Source organism: Schistocerca piceifrons, chromosome 7 (genome assembly GCF_021461385.2).
Source record: "Schistocerca piceifrons isolate TAMUIC-IGC-003096 chromosome 7, iqSchPice1.1, whole genome shotgun sequence".
In the NCBI taxonomy this organism is placed as follows: domain Eukaryota; kingdom Metazoa; phylum Arthropoda; class Insecta; order Orthoptera; family Acrididae; genus Schistocerca; species Schistocerca piceifrons.
The window spans coordinates 318,906,980-318,921,997 of NC_060144.1; the positions used below are offsets into that span (position 1 = coordinate 318,906,980).

The 15,018-nt window shown below is 35.7% G+C and overlaps 1 protein-coding gene across 3 annotated transcripts in view; it reads right to left on the reverse strand.

Annotated features, from left to right (window-relative positions):
- Positions 1 to 323: 323 nt before the first annotated feature.
- The window catches only part of LOC124805106 (branched-chain-amino-acid aminotransferase, cytosolic), a 41,424-nt gene continuing 26,729 nt past the window's right edge, over positions 324 to 15,018 (reverse strand). For all 3 annotated transcript variants that reach the window (XM_047265552.1, XM_047265551.1, XM_047265553.1), the window contains 3 exons: positions 14,588 to 14,702; positions 9,392 to 9,546; positions 324 to 3,322 (listed from right to left, as the gene is read on the reverse strand). In XM_047265552.1, the coding sequence (XP_047121508.1) occupies positions 3,125 to 3,322; positions 9,392 to 9,546; positions 14,588 to 14,702 (468 nt within the window). In that variant the 3' untranslated portion in view covers positions 324 to 3,124. The remainder of the gene's footprint in view (positions 3,323 to 9,391; positions 9,547 to 14,587; positions 14,703 to 15,018) is intronic.

Genomic DNA, 15,018 nt, shown 5'->3' on the forward strand with positions numbered 1-15,018 from the left:
CTGTGCAGTGTTGTAACTATCTCCCATACTACAAGTCTGACTACTCTAAAACAACCTAAAATTTCTCTCTCCCAAATTCATACATCCCTATCATTGTCAAACAATACCTTCAATTACGATATACAACTGAAAGAGTTGGAACTCTGCAGAGTTACAATTATTCTGCTGCTGACACATTAATTCACAAATACCATAATGCCTTTTAACAATTAGCGGGCTGAAGTATAACATAAGTCACTGTGCACTATTTCCAGAATTTTATAGTAAGGTAAAAATAAAGGAAAGGACAGCAGAAATGAGTATTAGAGATAAAAACAAATGCAAACAGTTGAGCATATTTTATCAACAGTAGTGGAATCAAAAATGTATAACAATACTATTACAAAAATATAAGTAGTATAATTTAGTCATTCTTCATGTACTGAAACTGTTTTACTCTACAGTCATGGTTCTCATGATAAAAAGAGAGAAATTCAGCAACTCTCTGAATGCATATTACAAAAAATAAATATCTTTTCAAAATAATGGAAGCTGACATGATATTTAATCACTATGTCAGCAGGAAGGTATCACAGTTATATTGTCGACAGTCCCTGAGAACACAGTTTTTCTGACAACACAGCAGAATAAATTTGCTTTAACTAAACAGTCTCTTCTTTTGAGGAATCATTTAATTTTGTTGGCATTCATTTCTAATGTTTTTATTATAATAACAAGTTTACGTACTGCTAACGTACGTGAGGGTAGTTTAATACACTTTGGAAAATAGTAAATCTATTTTAACAGTGTAACAGAACAGCACAAATGAATTTTCTTAAATACTCTAGCATTTATGAAAACAGGGGGAATAAAGAAACACAAAAAAAGACTGAAGTGAGCAACTAACCATCTCATTTTCTTGCATTATAGAGAATGCCAATGATTACAGTTTTAGTGTTTTATGTACCAAGCACATGTTTTTACCTGAAAACACACACACACACACACACACACACACACACACACACACACACACACACACACAGAGTGCGAGATTAGATTGCTTACATGCTTCGTAAAAACCACATGTATGACACAGCACTGATAACATTATGAGCACGAGTTTGGTTTTTAACAAAATACACCTACAGCCACCATGAAAAAACATTAATGCACCATATTTTATTTTATACCTGCTTCTGAGCATCTGCACATGTTCTACAAATCAGGTGGGAAATTCAGGAAGAAACAACATAATACAAAAATAAAATACGCTATCTAAAATGGCACATCCTTATCAATCCATTTTATAAATGGTGAATGTTAAAACACACACAACTATTCTGTACCCCTTTAATTCCTGAATTTGTATGATATGGAAAGTAATAACAGCAAAACTAATTTCAACATAAATACCTTCTTGCAGTACTGTTATAGTAAAATTGTTCAGTTGGACATTGGCTAAAATAAACTACTTGCATTTTATAAACTAAAAACAGAATTTCTTGCAAAAGTACAGTTGCTTTTAAGTTTTACATGTGAGAAATTATTGATTGCACTGGTACATAGGTAACTAAATTTAAAATTATCTATTCTGAGCCCACACGTTGAGTTAAAAGCACTCATTGTGTAAATTTATAAAAAAAGTTCTCTTTCCTCTCTTTAGATCGCACATAGGAACAAACTGGGTTTCTTATGAGAGAAGAAACTGCAAAACCGTACACTACACAAAATTTGTTACTGAACTATATTTGCAGGATTACTGTACTTTCCTAATGACAAATGACTGCATTCTCTAATGCAAATCTGCTGAAAAAATCGTACACTGTGAGGCTTTGTTTCAAGGAAAATTAATAAATGTCTGGATGTATCTAATTTTAAGCACCCTAATATACACAAAATACTGTACATATAATATACCCTGCATTCTATGCATTAGCACAACACACTAAACTAGAACTTTATCATGTGCCTTCAAATCATAGCACACAGTAAAAATCACTGAGATACATTTTGTACCGCGAATGGAGTAATTCAAAATCATTTTCTTGTCATCTTGCATACAGATATAAATGAAAATAATTCATATCCCAAGCAACTAGTTTGGGCAGAAGATAAGCAATTTTTTGAAGTAGTTATTCAGTCTCTATAGATTCGATCAAGTTGTACTCAGGGTGAACATTTTTACATTTTATGATAAAATAAATAAATGTCACATGGTTTCCACTCTGTCCAATGGACAAAATTAGCTTGTATAAGCTCTCATTAAAATAAAACAAGAAAATGGAACAATCATTACATCTTCTTATGAAAACATAAGGAAACTGATATTAACCTGAACAATATGAATATTATGATTATGTCAAAGGATGAAAGAATTTTTTTCTCCCTTCCTTTTTCCTTTCCATTTGGTGCAATTAAGACATATTAATTGGATGCACTGCAATATGCCTCAAAGGGCTTCATAGTAATTCACATACCTTCATTCAGTCGTATTCTACTACACACGCTTCATAAGAGGGCAAAATAACAGCATCACAATACATACACCACATTTTCTGTTCTTACTTTATGTATGCTACATGCATCTATAGCAATGTCTTATTCAAAACATGCAATCACTATGTGATATTCAAGGTAGTAAAACTTTACATCTACATTGTTTTCACAGCAGTAACATTAAAATGTGTTCAAAATAAATAAATAACATGATCATCTGAACATACAAAGCAATGACACAAAAATAAAAAATACAACATAGACTCTTAAAAACTCCCTGCCACAACAGACATTCTTTCATTACTTAGGAAACACCGAAGTCTCTCACCAAATTTACAGTCCAAGATACAATAGTTTGTTGTTAAACACAACAGGAGGTATTTCTCACACAATACAAAAATAAGCCCTAGAAAACCATCTACATTCAGCCACACTTTCTCACGTGATTACAATTAAACTGAAAATATAAGCACTGAGATAGAGTTCAACACACAACTTACAACACTTTCTTACAAAACACAGTCAGTCTTTTCACACTGCAAAAGCTGCACACATCATTAGAAATTTGTACAGTGATTTTTATAAGTTACTTCGTAAGTCTTTAGAAAACAAACACACCAGTAAAACATACTGGCAATGACCACTATCAGCAGTACTGATCAATACAAACACCCCAAGGATGGTCTACTCTTCCATACTGAATGTCCAGTAGAGTTTTAAGTAAACGAGCATACAGAGGGTCTTCCCATTCAACAGTTGGAATTTTGTGCAACACATCTTTGTACAGGATTGAGCCTATCGGACTAACGACACATGCAGTTCCGGCACCGAACATTTCCAACAACTGCAACAGTTGAATACAGATACAAAATTAGAAAAAAGGTGTGTTAATAATACGAATTATATGAATTCTTTTGCAACAATCTGTGTTTAGTATCTGTTGCAACAGCATGCATTAAGAGAAAGCAACTACATCAGGTGTATTTAATAACTGAATAACAGAAAAAACTGTAAGGTTAGACATTCCTCTTCCATTAGTCTAACATGTTTAGAATTTTCTTACAGATGTAGCAATTTAATATCTAAACAGACTTCACTTCCATGTAGCACGTCCGTATAAAACAAGACAGTAAACTGAATGGACACTGCAGACATATTTTTACTCCAGTTATCGTGTAGTAAAATATGTCAAAAAGATAAGAGAGGTCTGGATAACAATTTTCCTTTAACTGAAAAAGAAGGAAATACAGGCTTAAAACTTTATTATAAACTAGTCTCTCTTCTGTACTGATATGAAACTTCCTGGTAGATTAAAACTCTGTCCGGACTGAGACTTGAACTCAGGACCATCGCCTTTCACGGCAGGTGCTCTACTGACTGAGCAACCCAAGCATGATTCACGACCTGTCCTCACAGCTGTAACTCCTCCAGTACATCATCTCCTACCTTCCAAACTTCACAAAAGCTTTCATGTGAAACATTTTCACAGGAGAGATTCTGTAAAGTCTGGAAGGAAAGAGACAAGATATTGACAGAAGTGAAGTTGTGAGCACAGGACGTACATTCTCCTTACGTAGCTCAGTCAGTAAAGCACGAGTTTGAGTCTCAGTCCAGCACACAGTTTTAATCTGCCAAGAAGTTTCAGTCTCTCCCTATCCACTAAAGCTAACCAGCAACCTTCTTAGTAATACAGCTAGTCTTACAAGACTATTTTGCACAAATGCTAAACCACTGTAGCTTAAGAACTAAAAGCATAACAAATGATTAAGTGTTAGACGTAGGCAGCTGCAGATAAAGTTGGATCTTACAATTGATCACATCATAAGATTTATCAGTGGATTGTAAATGGTTCGGCCTGGTTTGGAATGCACATATGGGGAATTTATTTCATCACTGAACTGCACTCGAAACTTTCATCTAAAAAGTCTCATTGAATTCTTCTCTTACAATGAAACCAAAGTAACATGAAAATTTCAGACAGTTATGAAACTTAGCCTCTTCACAACCAAACCATAATATTCACATGCTGCTGCTGTTATCTTCTGTCTAGAGACTGGTTTGATGCAGCTTTCCACATTACTCTATTCTGTGCAATACTTTGTATCTCAAAATACTGCAACTTACATCCATTTAAACCTTCTTAGTTTCTATTTACCATTTTTATCCCCCACACTTCCCTCCATTACCAAACTGATGGTTCCTTCATGCCTCAGGATGTGTCCTATCACCTGACCCCTTTATTTAGTCAAATTGTGCCATAAATTTCTATTTTCCCCAGTTTGATTCAGTACCTCTCCACTACTTCCACGATCTGCCCATCGAATCTTCAGCATTCTTATCCAGCACAACATTTCAAAGACCATTCTTCTTGTCTAAACTGCTTATCAACCAGGTTTCACTTCTGTAAAAATCTACAATACAGGCAAACATTCTCTACAACTTTTGATTCTTTCAACTTATTCAGGTTCCATACTATTAATATCCCATATTTCTGCAATTCCTTCAGTTTTAAGCCACAGTTCAAAATGCATGAATTATAGCTTCAGTCCACATCTGACCCTGACAATAGTTTTCAGTTTAAAATTGGATTTTAGAATCTCTGTCTTACCATTATGTAATATATTTGTAACTTCTGTGTGTTTCCAGGTCTCTTCCATATATACAGACCCTTCTTTCACTACTCTTAAACCAAGTATTAGCAATGATTAAATTATGCTCCGCACAAAACTCTACCATGTGGCTTCCTCTTTCATTCTCCTCCAGTCCATGTTCTCCTACCATTTTTTCCCCCTCTTTTCCATTTCCTACTATTGAATTCCAATGCTCCATCACAAATTTTAATCACTATTAACTATCTGAATAATTTCTTTTATCTTATGATACATTCTTTCACTCCCTTCAGAGCTAGTTGGCCTACACACTTCTACTAGTGTAATAAGTATTTGCTTCGAGTTTATCTTGGCTATGATAATGCATTCACTATGCTGTTCACAGTAGCTTACTCACATTACCATTTTTCGGATACCTATTCCTGCATTACTGATAACTGATTTTGTATTTATAACCCTGTACTCACCTAGCCATACCACCACACTTCATGATTTCCAGTATATCTAACTTCCACCTATCCATTTCCCTTTTTAAGCTCTCTAGCCTACTTACCGTACTTAAGGTATCTAACATTCCATGTGCCACCTCGTAGAGTACCAGTTTTGTTTTTCCTGATGACAATATCCTCCTGGGTAGATCCCACACGGAGATCTGAATGGTGATTATTTTACATCTGGAATAATTTACCTAAATGGATGCTACCTTGATTTAACTACACAGTAGAACTGCATGCTCTCAAGAAAAATAAGGTCTGTGATTCCCCTTTCTTTCATCTGTTCACAGTATCAGCAAAGCAAGGCCATGTTGGCTGATGTTACAATGCCAGATCAGTCAATCATCCAGGCTGTTACCTTGCAACTACTGAAAAGGCTGCTGTCCATCTTCAGAAATCATAGCCTCTACCCAAGTACCTATCTATTGTCATTGCATGTATGGTACAATTCTATGTATTATTGAGACATGCAAGCCACCCCAACTCAGCAAGATCTGTGGTTCATGGGTAAGATTCACATATTGTATTAAAAAGATCACTACAGAATTATAGAGAGGGGCAACCCATGTCATGTGATGAAGCCACAACGGGAGGTCAAAGAGAGAAAGCACTTATTATGAAACTGATGATAGTGATTTAGAATAAGAGAAATCAGACATAAAACAGGTCTCTGAGGAAAACCACTCTTTCTCAATGCAGTTGAAAGATTATTTTGTGAGAAGAAATAATTATCATAATGAGATGGGAAGATGACCCTGGAAACTGCATTCTTGCATCTGTATCACTTTCTCAAACAGAGATTTTACAAACCAGGTGAAATCTTGACTGATCATTTGCCCTACCAGCTTCATTGTGCTATTGGTAGCACAATTGTAATTGACGAAGTAGCAAAGATCATCTCCTCATTAAGTGAGTGATTAAAAATCAGTTATTTGCATGTTACATGTCTATAGAAGTGTGTATTTCATCTTCACTGTACAAATATTTCCCTACCAGTTGTATTCTATACTGTTCTGTTCAATTCATAATGCTCTCGATTAATATTCTCCACTGAGATACGACAGAGCTGCGTGAACCAGTCACACGACATTAGTGTGGACTGTTTATGTTTTCAATTCACCTTTGTGCTTACCACACCTGAGATTTAATTTTTCAAGTAGTCTTTTAACACAAAACAATTTCAATAGGCTTATGCAAGGGTAATCTTTGTACATTCCACTTTAGGATGGTCAACAGAGGATTCCCTATGACACTCTTATTAACCTGATAATGTAGTATAGGGTGGTGAATTATGTAGCAGTTTGGGAAAACAGCTTCCACTTCGAAAAATATGTCCTACATCAGCAATGACTAGTAAGAGACCTGCGAAATGCATGTTAATTTCATCAAATTATCACAAAACATAAAAAATGGTTTATGTTTATTGCTTGAACATATCCTTGCAGGCAGATGTAACTGCTTCACAAGTTTCCAAACAATTTTACAAACTGTGTTTGCTGATCTTACAGAATTAAAAGAATTAAACTTGAAACAATCAAATGACCAGCTTATCACCAGATATCTGAAAGTTACTCCTAATCTCTCACTGACAGCAACTGATCCATCATTAACATACTTTCCTCTCTACTTTATTATGTGTCAACATTATTAATTTGTCATATGATGCAGGACTGATTCAAAAAATAGTTTATGAAATCTTTCAGGTATGTGATGCTGACTTCAGTTAGTAAATTAACATATGAGAAGTTGCTCCTCTTTTTCAGTAACATTCTGACCAATAAAGGAAGAGCTCACGTCAAGTCGAAGCTTTGAATCAGTCAAGGAAGTATGCTTGGGCAGAATAACCGGTAGTGCAATGCTCACGATAGGCAGATATATGGGTTGAAGTCCCAGTCTAGCATACAGTTTTACTTTGTCAATGTAACTGATAGGTACACTCCCATTCTGGACACCATTCACTGAAAAAGTGCTAAAATGGATTTAACTCGTGATCTATTATTTTAAAAAAGCTACAGATAGGATGAGATTCTTGACAAGTTATTGTTTGTGTCATTTGCAACAAAGCCCCATAGAACATCCTTTATTGAGAGAAAAATGATGAAGCACCTGGGTTATAAAATTTATGGAATTCTTACCTTTTAACTGTTCATATGATAGCACATAACTGTCTTTAATGACACATTTAACAGTGCAATGGATGTTTATACTTGGTGATGAAGAGCAGCTGTCAATTGGTTTGGCTATTAAAAGATAAGGCACCCTTCCATTATTCTTTTATTACTGTCAATAACATCAGTTTAAAATCATGGAGACATGGATCTGTGTGCTCCACTGTGGTGAAAAACTAATTCTTCACATGTGAGTCATAACTTATAACTGATTTATGACCATTGGGAGTTATATGTTTTAGATTATCAGACGATCTTGATTCCACTTTTTTGTTTCTCTTTTTAGTCCCTCTGTTACAAAGGCACAAAATTTGGAGGTAGGATAAACTGCTTACAGGATCAGTCTGCTGTAAAATCAGTTATCAACAGTATTTTCACGTATTATCATACCGTGAAATTTGGGAGAGATTAACCATATAAAACCCTCCTTGGACCAAATAATTCTGGGCCAAAGATGATGTTGTTGTTGTTGTTGTTGTTGTTGTTGTTGTGGTCTTCAGTCCAGACATTGGTTTGATGCAGCTCTCCATGCTACTCTATCCTGTGCAAGCTGCTTCATCTCCCAGTACCTACAGCAACCTACATCCTTCTGAATCTTCTTAGTGTATTCATCTCTTGGTCTCCCTCTATGATTTTTACCCTCCATGCTGCCGTCCAATACTGAATTGGTTATCCCTTGATGCCTCAGAACATGTCATACCAACCGATCCCTTCTTCTAGTCAAGTTGTGCCACAAATTTCTCTTCTCCCCAATTCTAACCAATACCTCCTCATTAGTTATGTGATCTACCCACCTAATCTTCAGCATTCTTCTGTAGTACCACATTTCAAAAGCTTCTATTCTCTTCTTGTCCAAACTATTTATTGTCCATGTTTCACTTCCATACATGGCTACACTCCATACTAACAAATTTCTCTTTTTCAGAGACTTTTTCCTTGCCATTGCCAGTCTACATTTTATATCCTCTCTACTTGACCATCATCAGTTATTTTGCTCACCAAATAGCAAAACTTCTTTACTACTTTACGTGTCTCATTTCCTAATCTAATTGCATCAGCATCGCCTGACTTAAAGTGACCACATTCCCTCATCCTTGTTTTCCTTTTGTTGATGTTCATCTTATACCCTCCTTTCAAGACACTGTCCATTCCGTTCAACTGCTCTTCCAGGGCCTTTGATGTCTCTGACAGAATTACAATGTCATCGGCAAACCTCAAAGTTTTTATTTCTTCTCCATGTATTTTAATACCTACTCCAAATTTTTCTTTTGTTTGCTTTATTGCTTGCTCAATATACACATTGAATAACATCGGGGACAGGCTACAACCCTTTCCCACTCCCTTCTCAACCACTGCTTCCCTTTCATGTCCCTCGACCCTTATAACTGCCTTCTGGTTTCTGTACAAATTTTAAATAGCCTTCTGCTCCCTGTATTTTACCCCTGCCATCTTCAGAACTTGAAAGAGAGTATTCCACTTAACATTGTCAAAAGCTTTCTCTAAGTCTACAAATGCTAGAAATGTAGGTTTAGCTTTCCTTAATCTATCTTCTAAGATAAGTCGTAGGGTCAGTATTGCCTCATGTGTTCCAATATTTTGGACCATAGATAATTACAAGGAAAATAAATAGAAAAGTACTTACTCTGTTTTCACTGAGAAGCTTAATGAGGTCACCCATAGTGAATCTTTCCTCAAGTACTTTAAACTCCGGCCACTGCTTACACAAGTCTATAATGGAGTACCGTGTGACACCGGGCAGTATAAGACCATCTAGTGGTGGAGTTACAAGTTCCTTTTCTGTATGGAAATCAAATAAGTGCATTAAAATCAAATACTGTTAAAGTTACATTTTTTGCATCTTATGCAGTTTACACTACTATAATTTACCACATATTTTTAACATGGAGTGCAGTATATACGAGGGCCATCCAGAAAATAAAGAACATTCTGCCATACCAAGATATTCCATAATAATAACACAGAAATATGTTTTGGCACATATTTAGTCTATTTTCAACATAGCTGCCTTGGACATTGAGGAACTTGTCCTACTTTGGTAGCAGCTTGTGTAGATCAACATCATACTATGTCATACTAGGTCATAACAGCATCATTTGCTAAGTGTTTACCAGCAAGGTGCTCCTTAACAGGAACAGGAAAAAGCCTGATGGTACAAAGTCCAGATGTAGGGAGGATGCTCAGTGGTGTCCCACTGGAATTCCTCATGCACCAATGCATACATGCAACAGAACAGTTTCAGGCGAGAGCTTGTCTCTTCAGCAGTTCTGAGTACTCTGATGAAGATGCTCAAGGATAGCACAGTATGCACAACTATCGATCGATGTGTTGTGGGGCATGATATCAATGAGTAGGACCTCTTCACTCTCCTAGAATACAAAAGCCATCAGTTTTTGAGTTGATGCAGTTTCTTAGAACTTAGTGACTTCAGTGGTGACTCCACAGACTGTTGCTTCATTGTGGGGGTGTTATGAGAAACCCAAGTTTCACCTCCTGTAACAATTTCGCCAATCATTGTACTGCCATCCCTTTTGTAATTCTCCAAGAATGCTAATGCAGCACCCATTCTCGCAGCTTTCTAATCATCTGTGAGCATGTGTGGCAACCAGTGGGCACAGATTTTGTGGTACCCTAAGTTCTAAGTGACAATTTCATATAAAATTGAGTGAGGCACTTCCTGACACTGTTTATGCATGTTGCTAATTGTGAATCATTGATTCTCTCTAATGATGTGATACACCTTCTGTCCCACCAAATCTGTGATGACAGAGGGTCGCCCTGATCTCTCTTCATAATGAACATCAGTTCTCCCATTCTTAAACATCCTGCACCAGTTTTTGACACTACCTGCAGTCGTTACACCGTTGCCATATATGGTAACAAGTCTGCAGTGAATGTTACAGGGTCTAACATTTTTTGTCTGTGCAAAACAAACAACAACTCAACACTTCTCACTCGACAGGATTCGTAATCAGCACGGCTATGGTCATAAGTATCTATGCACTTACCATGTGACTATGTTCGGCTTACAACCACATGCAGCAATGATATTGCACTGCCTGTGTCATTCTGAATTATGATGCAATGTTCCTTTGGACATGCATGAATGTCCGAAGGAAAAGGCACTGCAGTGACTACAGCCATTATGAAATACATGAAATGTATTCACAGTTGCGAATATGGACAACCATCAGCTGTATAATGGAATGACAACATATGGAAGTTTGGGGAATACAATTCATGTACATAACAGCAACTGTCCACTGAACACTAGAAACCAATAAGTGGCTGACATAGCCCAAGTGTCCAGACTGTATGTGCATGTTCCTTACTTTTTGATGGCACTCTTCTTACATTAACAGTCCCTCCTCTTATCCCAGCAAACTGAAATAAACAGTTTTCCAAAATGCTTTGTATTAAACGACAAACTCTTTTTTCCATTAATGATTCTGGTGTACATCTACAATCTGACTACAGTGAAATTATTCCTATTTCATGCTACTGATTAGAACTAATCCTAACATACAAAATCCTTATTTGTTCCTTACCTTCTACAAGCTAATCACAGAAAGGCAGAAGTTAGCTATTACCAACTAAATGATGCTTTTCCTCTTCCATTCTTAAATAGAGCAAGAGGAAGAGGAAAAATTTTAACAATCACAAATGCAGACTGAAACTTTTTGGCAGTAACCATATCCAATATAATATCTTTTCTTTTTCAGAGTTTTCTGTAACTGCCTACGCCTATTTGTAGCACTTTGGTTTAATACTTACATGTAATTTTATCCTCAAGACAGATTTCAGCAGTTCTGCTGTATGCTAAAATTTATATGGATTGCCACATTCTATAAATATCTTTCACTAAAACAAGCAATTGTTTCCCAGTTATACCTTTCTACCTAACTGCACTCTAGTCAGTGAGAAACACCAACTGTCTTTATTGCTTCAACATATTCAAAGACAAGTAAAATTAATGAATGGCATATCTGTATTGATTAATTAGAGTCATCAAACCCAGTTGACACAATCTGTCCTTTAAACACCATATGGCCACTGGTACAGGTGTGTTAAGTGTTACAGTTCTGCTGAGCAGAAATGGAGAAAGGAAGAGCTGCCACTTTCATCAGGGATTGTCACAAATTTAAGAACTTAGACATTCATAAATTTTGCTTATTACAGCATGTGGAAGCATGTGCAATGGAAGCAGAATTTCATAATCAATTGTTTATAACAGTGGGTGTATACTGTGCACCTGCAGGTAATTTCAATCTGGTAATAAACCACCTTGAAGCTCTACTCGTTTTTTTTAAAGTAGATAACAAGGAAACAGTGCTTGCTGGAAATGTTAATGTAGATTTTTCTTAACAATTCTTTCAATAAGTCAGTAATATTATCAATCAACTTAATTCCTACAGTAAATTTCTCAACTAGGGTAGCTAATTGTTCAAAAAAAGCCACTGATAATATCTTTATAGGAAGGATTAATGAACAAAATTGTCTTACAAAATCAGTAGTCAATGACCTTTCAAGCTGACATGCAGTTCCTTTTGCTAAATGTTAATTCTGAGCCAGACACAAAATCTGACTTCAAGAGAATAGTCAGTAAGCCAAAAGTTGATTATTTTAGGAAACTTATCAAAGACATGAAATGGAGTGGTGTATTCAATAATAACTGCCTGAATGAAAAATACAACATTATTAATGAAGTCCTTATCTTACTCGAAAACGGTTTTCTGTCAAAACATAACATTTTAGATCAAATACATGAAATACATTCACAGTTGCAAATACGAACAACAATCAACTGCTTAAGAGAATGATTACAACGAAAATTTGTGCCGGACTGGGACTCAAACCTGGATGTCCCACTTTACACCAGCAATCTCTTTAACCGCTTTGGTTATCCTTGCACGACTCACGGCCAGACCCAAACTTCCATATGTCATCATACCTGCATCACAACCTATACTCCTTGTGCTAGCTTGTAATTTATTGTCTAATGAATTGAGTATGTTCTCCTTTTATGTGTAAATACCCTTCTCAATAGTGGAATCCTTTAAAAGCCAAACAGTGTCTATGACAATCTATTATTTGATGTTAGACAGTTAAGCAACTGTTTGTATATTATCTTTTTTAAATCTGAGACTGCAGGCAAAAGTGAAATTGGACAGAAGTTCGACAGTATTTCTACATCTCCTTTCTTATACAGATGCCTGATAACAGCATATTTCAGCCAGTCAGAAAACGGTCCAGTGATAAATGACTGGTTACACAAATAACTTAATACTCTGCTAAACTAAAAAGAACACTCTTTAATCAACTTTATTGATATTTTATGATAATCACTAGAATTTTTAGATTTTTAAATATTTTATGTTGGACATTATTTCTGTTGTATAGTCAGGGTTGTATTCATATTACTGGAGTTATTTGTAATATCTGGCCTAATATATTCCACGGCAGCATCTACTACACCTAACAACTTTATTCTTTCAGTAACAGTTATGACACACTTGTTAACAAGTTTTGCAACTCTGAACACATCTGTTACCAATGAATCATTTATTCTTAATGCTATATGCTCCTCTTCATGTCTGGTCCTACTAATCTACTCTTTCACTGTATCCCATATTGCCCTGATTTTGTAGTCTAAAGTGACTATCTTTTTCTCATAATGTATTTGCTTTGTTGTCTCACATTACCACCACCACCACCACCTTCTTCTTGCTCTCTGCAAGGCTCATTTCAGTACAGCTGCACTCTGTCGCACATTCTGATGTGCAACAAACAAGAAGTATGGATTGTTCCTTGCCACAGCTGCTCATAGACAATCTTGTCTTGGCATCTACTGTTGTTTGAAAGTTGGTTCACAGTTGCAAAATTACTGTTCTGTACACTACAACAACATAGTCTGTGTCAATATCTGACTGATCAGTTAATTCCACCAATGATTTGTCAAGCCCTGGAATCTTATGAAATCTTGCATATATCCTGCACATCAAGTTCATTCTTTTTTTATGGAGAAACTAAAACTGAATAAATGAAACAGGTCAATTCCTAGCACTTTCAATACTTCTAAAATACCCACTTACCAATCACAGGTTCAGCTGAGCAAAACAGACTGTTCCCCCTTCCTGAAATCGTGTTTAAAAACTGAACGTCCCTGTTCCCAATTGTATTCCGCTTAAGAAATTGGCTAGCACCCATACTGTTTTAAATAATACCTGTTATCAGCTTACAGAATTTTTTATGTAACGAAATTAAACTATGTTTAACATCCCCCAACTAGGCCAATTTTCTCATTTTAGAAATAATTAGACTCAAGGACTTTTAACTTGTTCCATAACTGAGGAGTACAAGTATATTCCTCACACATTTTCTTTGAATGTAACAAGGTACTATTCTCATAAACTGAAGTGTTTTGCATTATCGTCCGGTCAAAAACATTGCAATATTCTCAAAATTCTTGCCATTGTAACAGTGAATCTCAATAGGGGAATTTTCCTTTTTTAAAAAAATCCATGAAGATCAAGAAGTATAGTCTGAGAATGGTTCTCTATCCTAGTACCTGCTGCTTTTTACTCTCTATTTTTCAAGAAAACTGATCTGAATATGGTGTCCAGGGATTTAAATTTATTTTCATCAGCCAGGTAACAAATTTCAATTTTATTACTCCCTTTATTTATTCTCTGTTTGCTAACACCACAGCTCACTGTATCTTTATCCTGATTACTGGAATCTGCTGCGTGGGTGATAATGCAGCGCAATCACTACTTGGACATAAATTTCCAATAATACTTTTTTTTTTTAAATTAATTACCTCCATTTTCATTCAAGCGAAGTATAAACACATTCATAGTTCCCACTTCTGTTACATAATCTTCTTCCCCATACAACCACAGAACCTGCTGCATACCACGAGATGCTGCCTCTGCCTGGAAATGTAACAACACTTTAACAGAAAAGTTAAACTAACAGCATAAAAAAGATGAAATCAGAAATTCAATAAACCAACAAGATGGTTTCAATAAATGGTAGTTGGGAGTTAACACTATAGGATCTACTGCTTATGCGTGAAAATTAACTTTGTAATTACTGAAAATACTGAAATATCTTTTTTATTGATATCAATATAATGGAAGGAAACATTCCACGTGGGAAAAATTATATATAAAAACAAAGATGAGGTGACTTACCGAACAAAAACGCTGGCAGGTCGATAGACACACAAACAAACACAAACATACACAC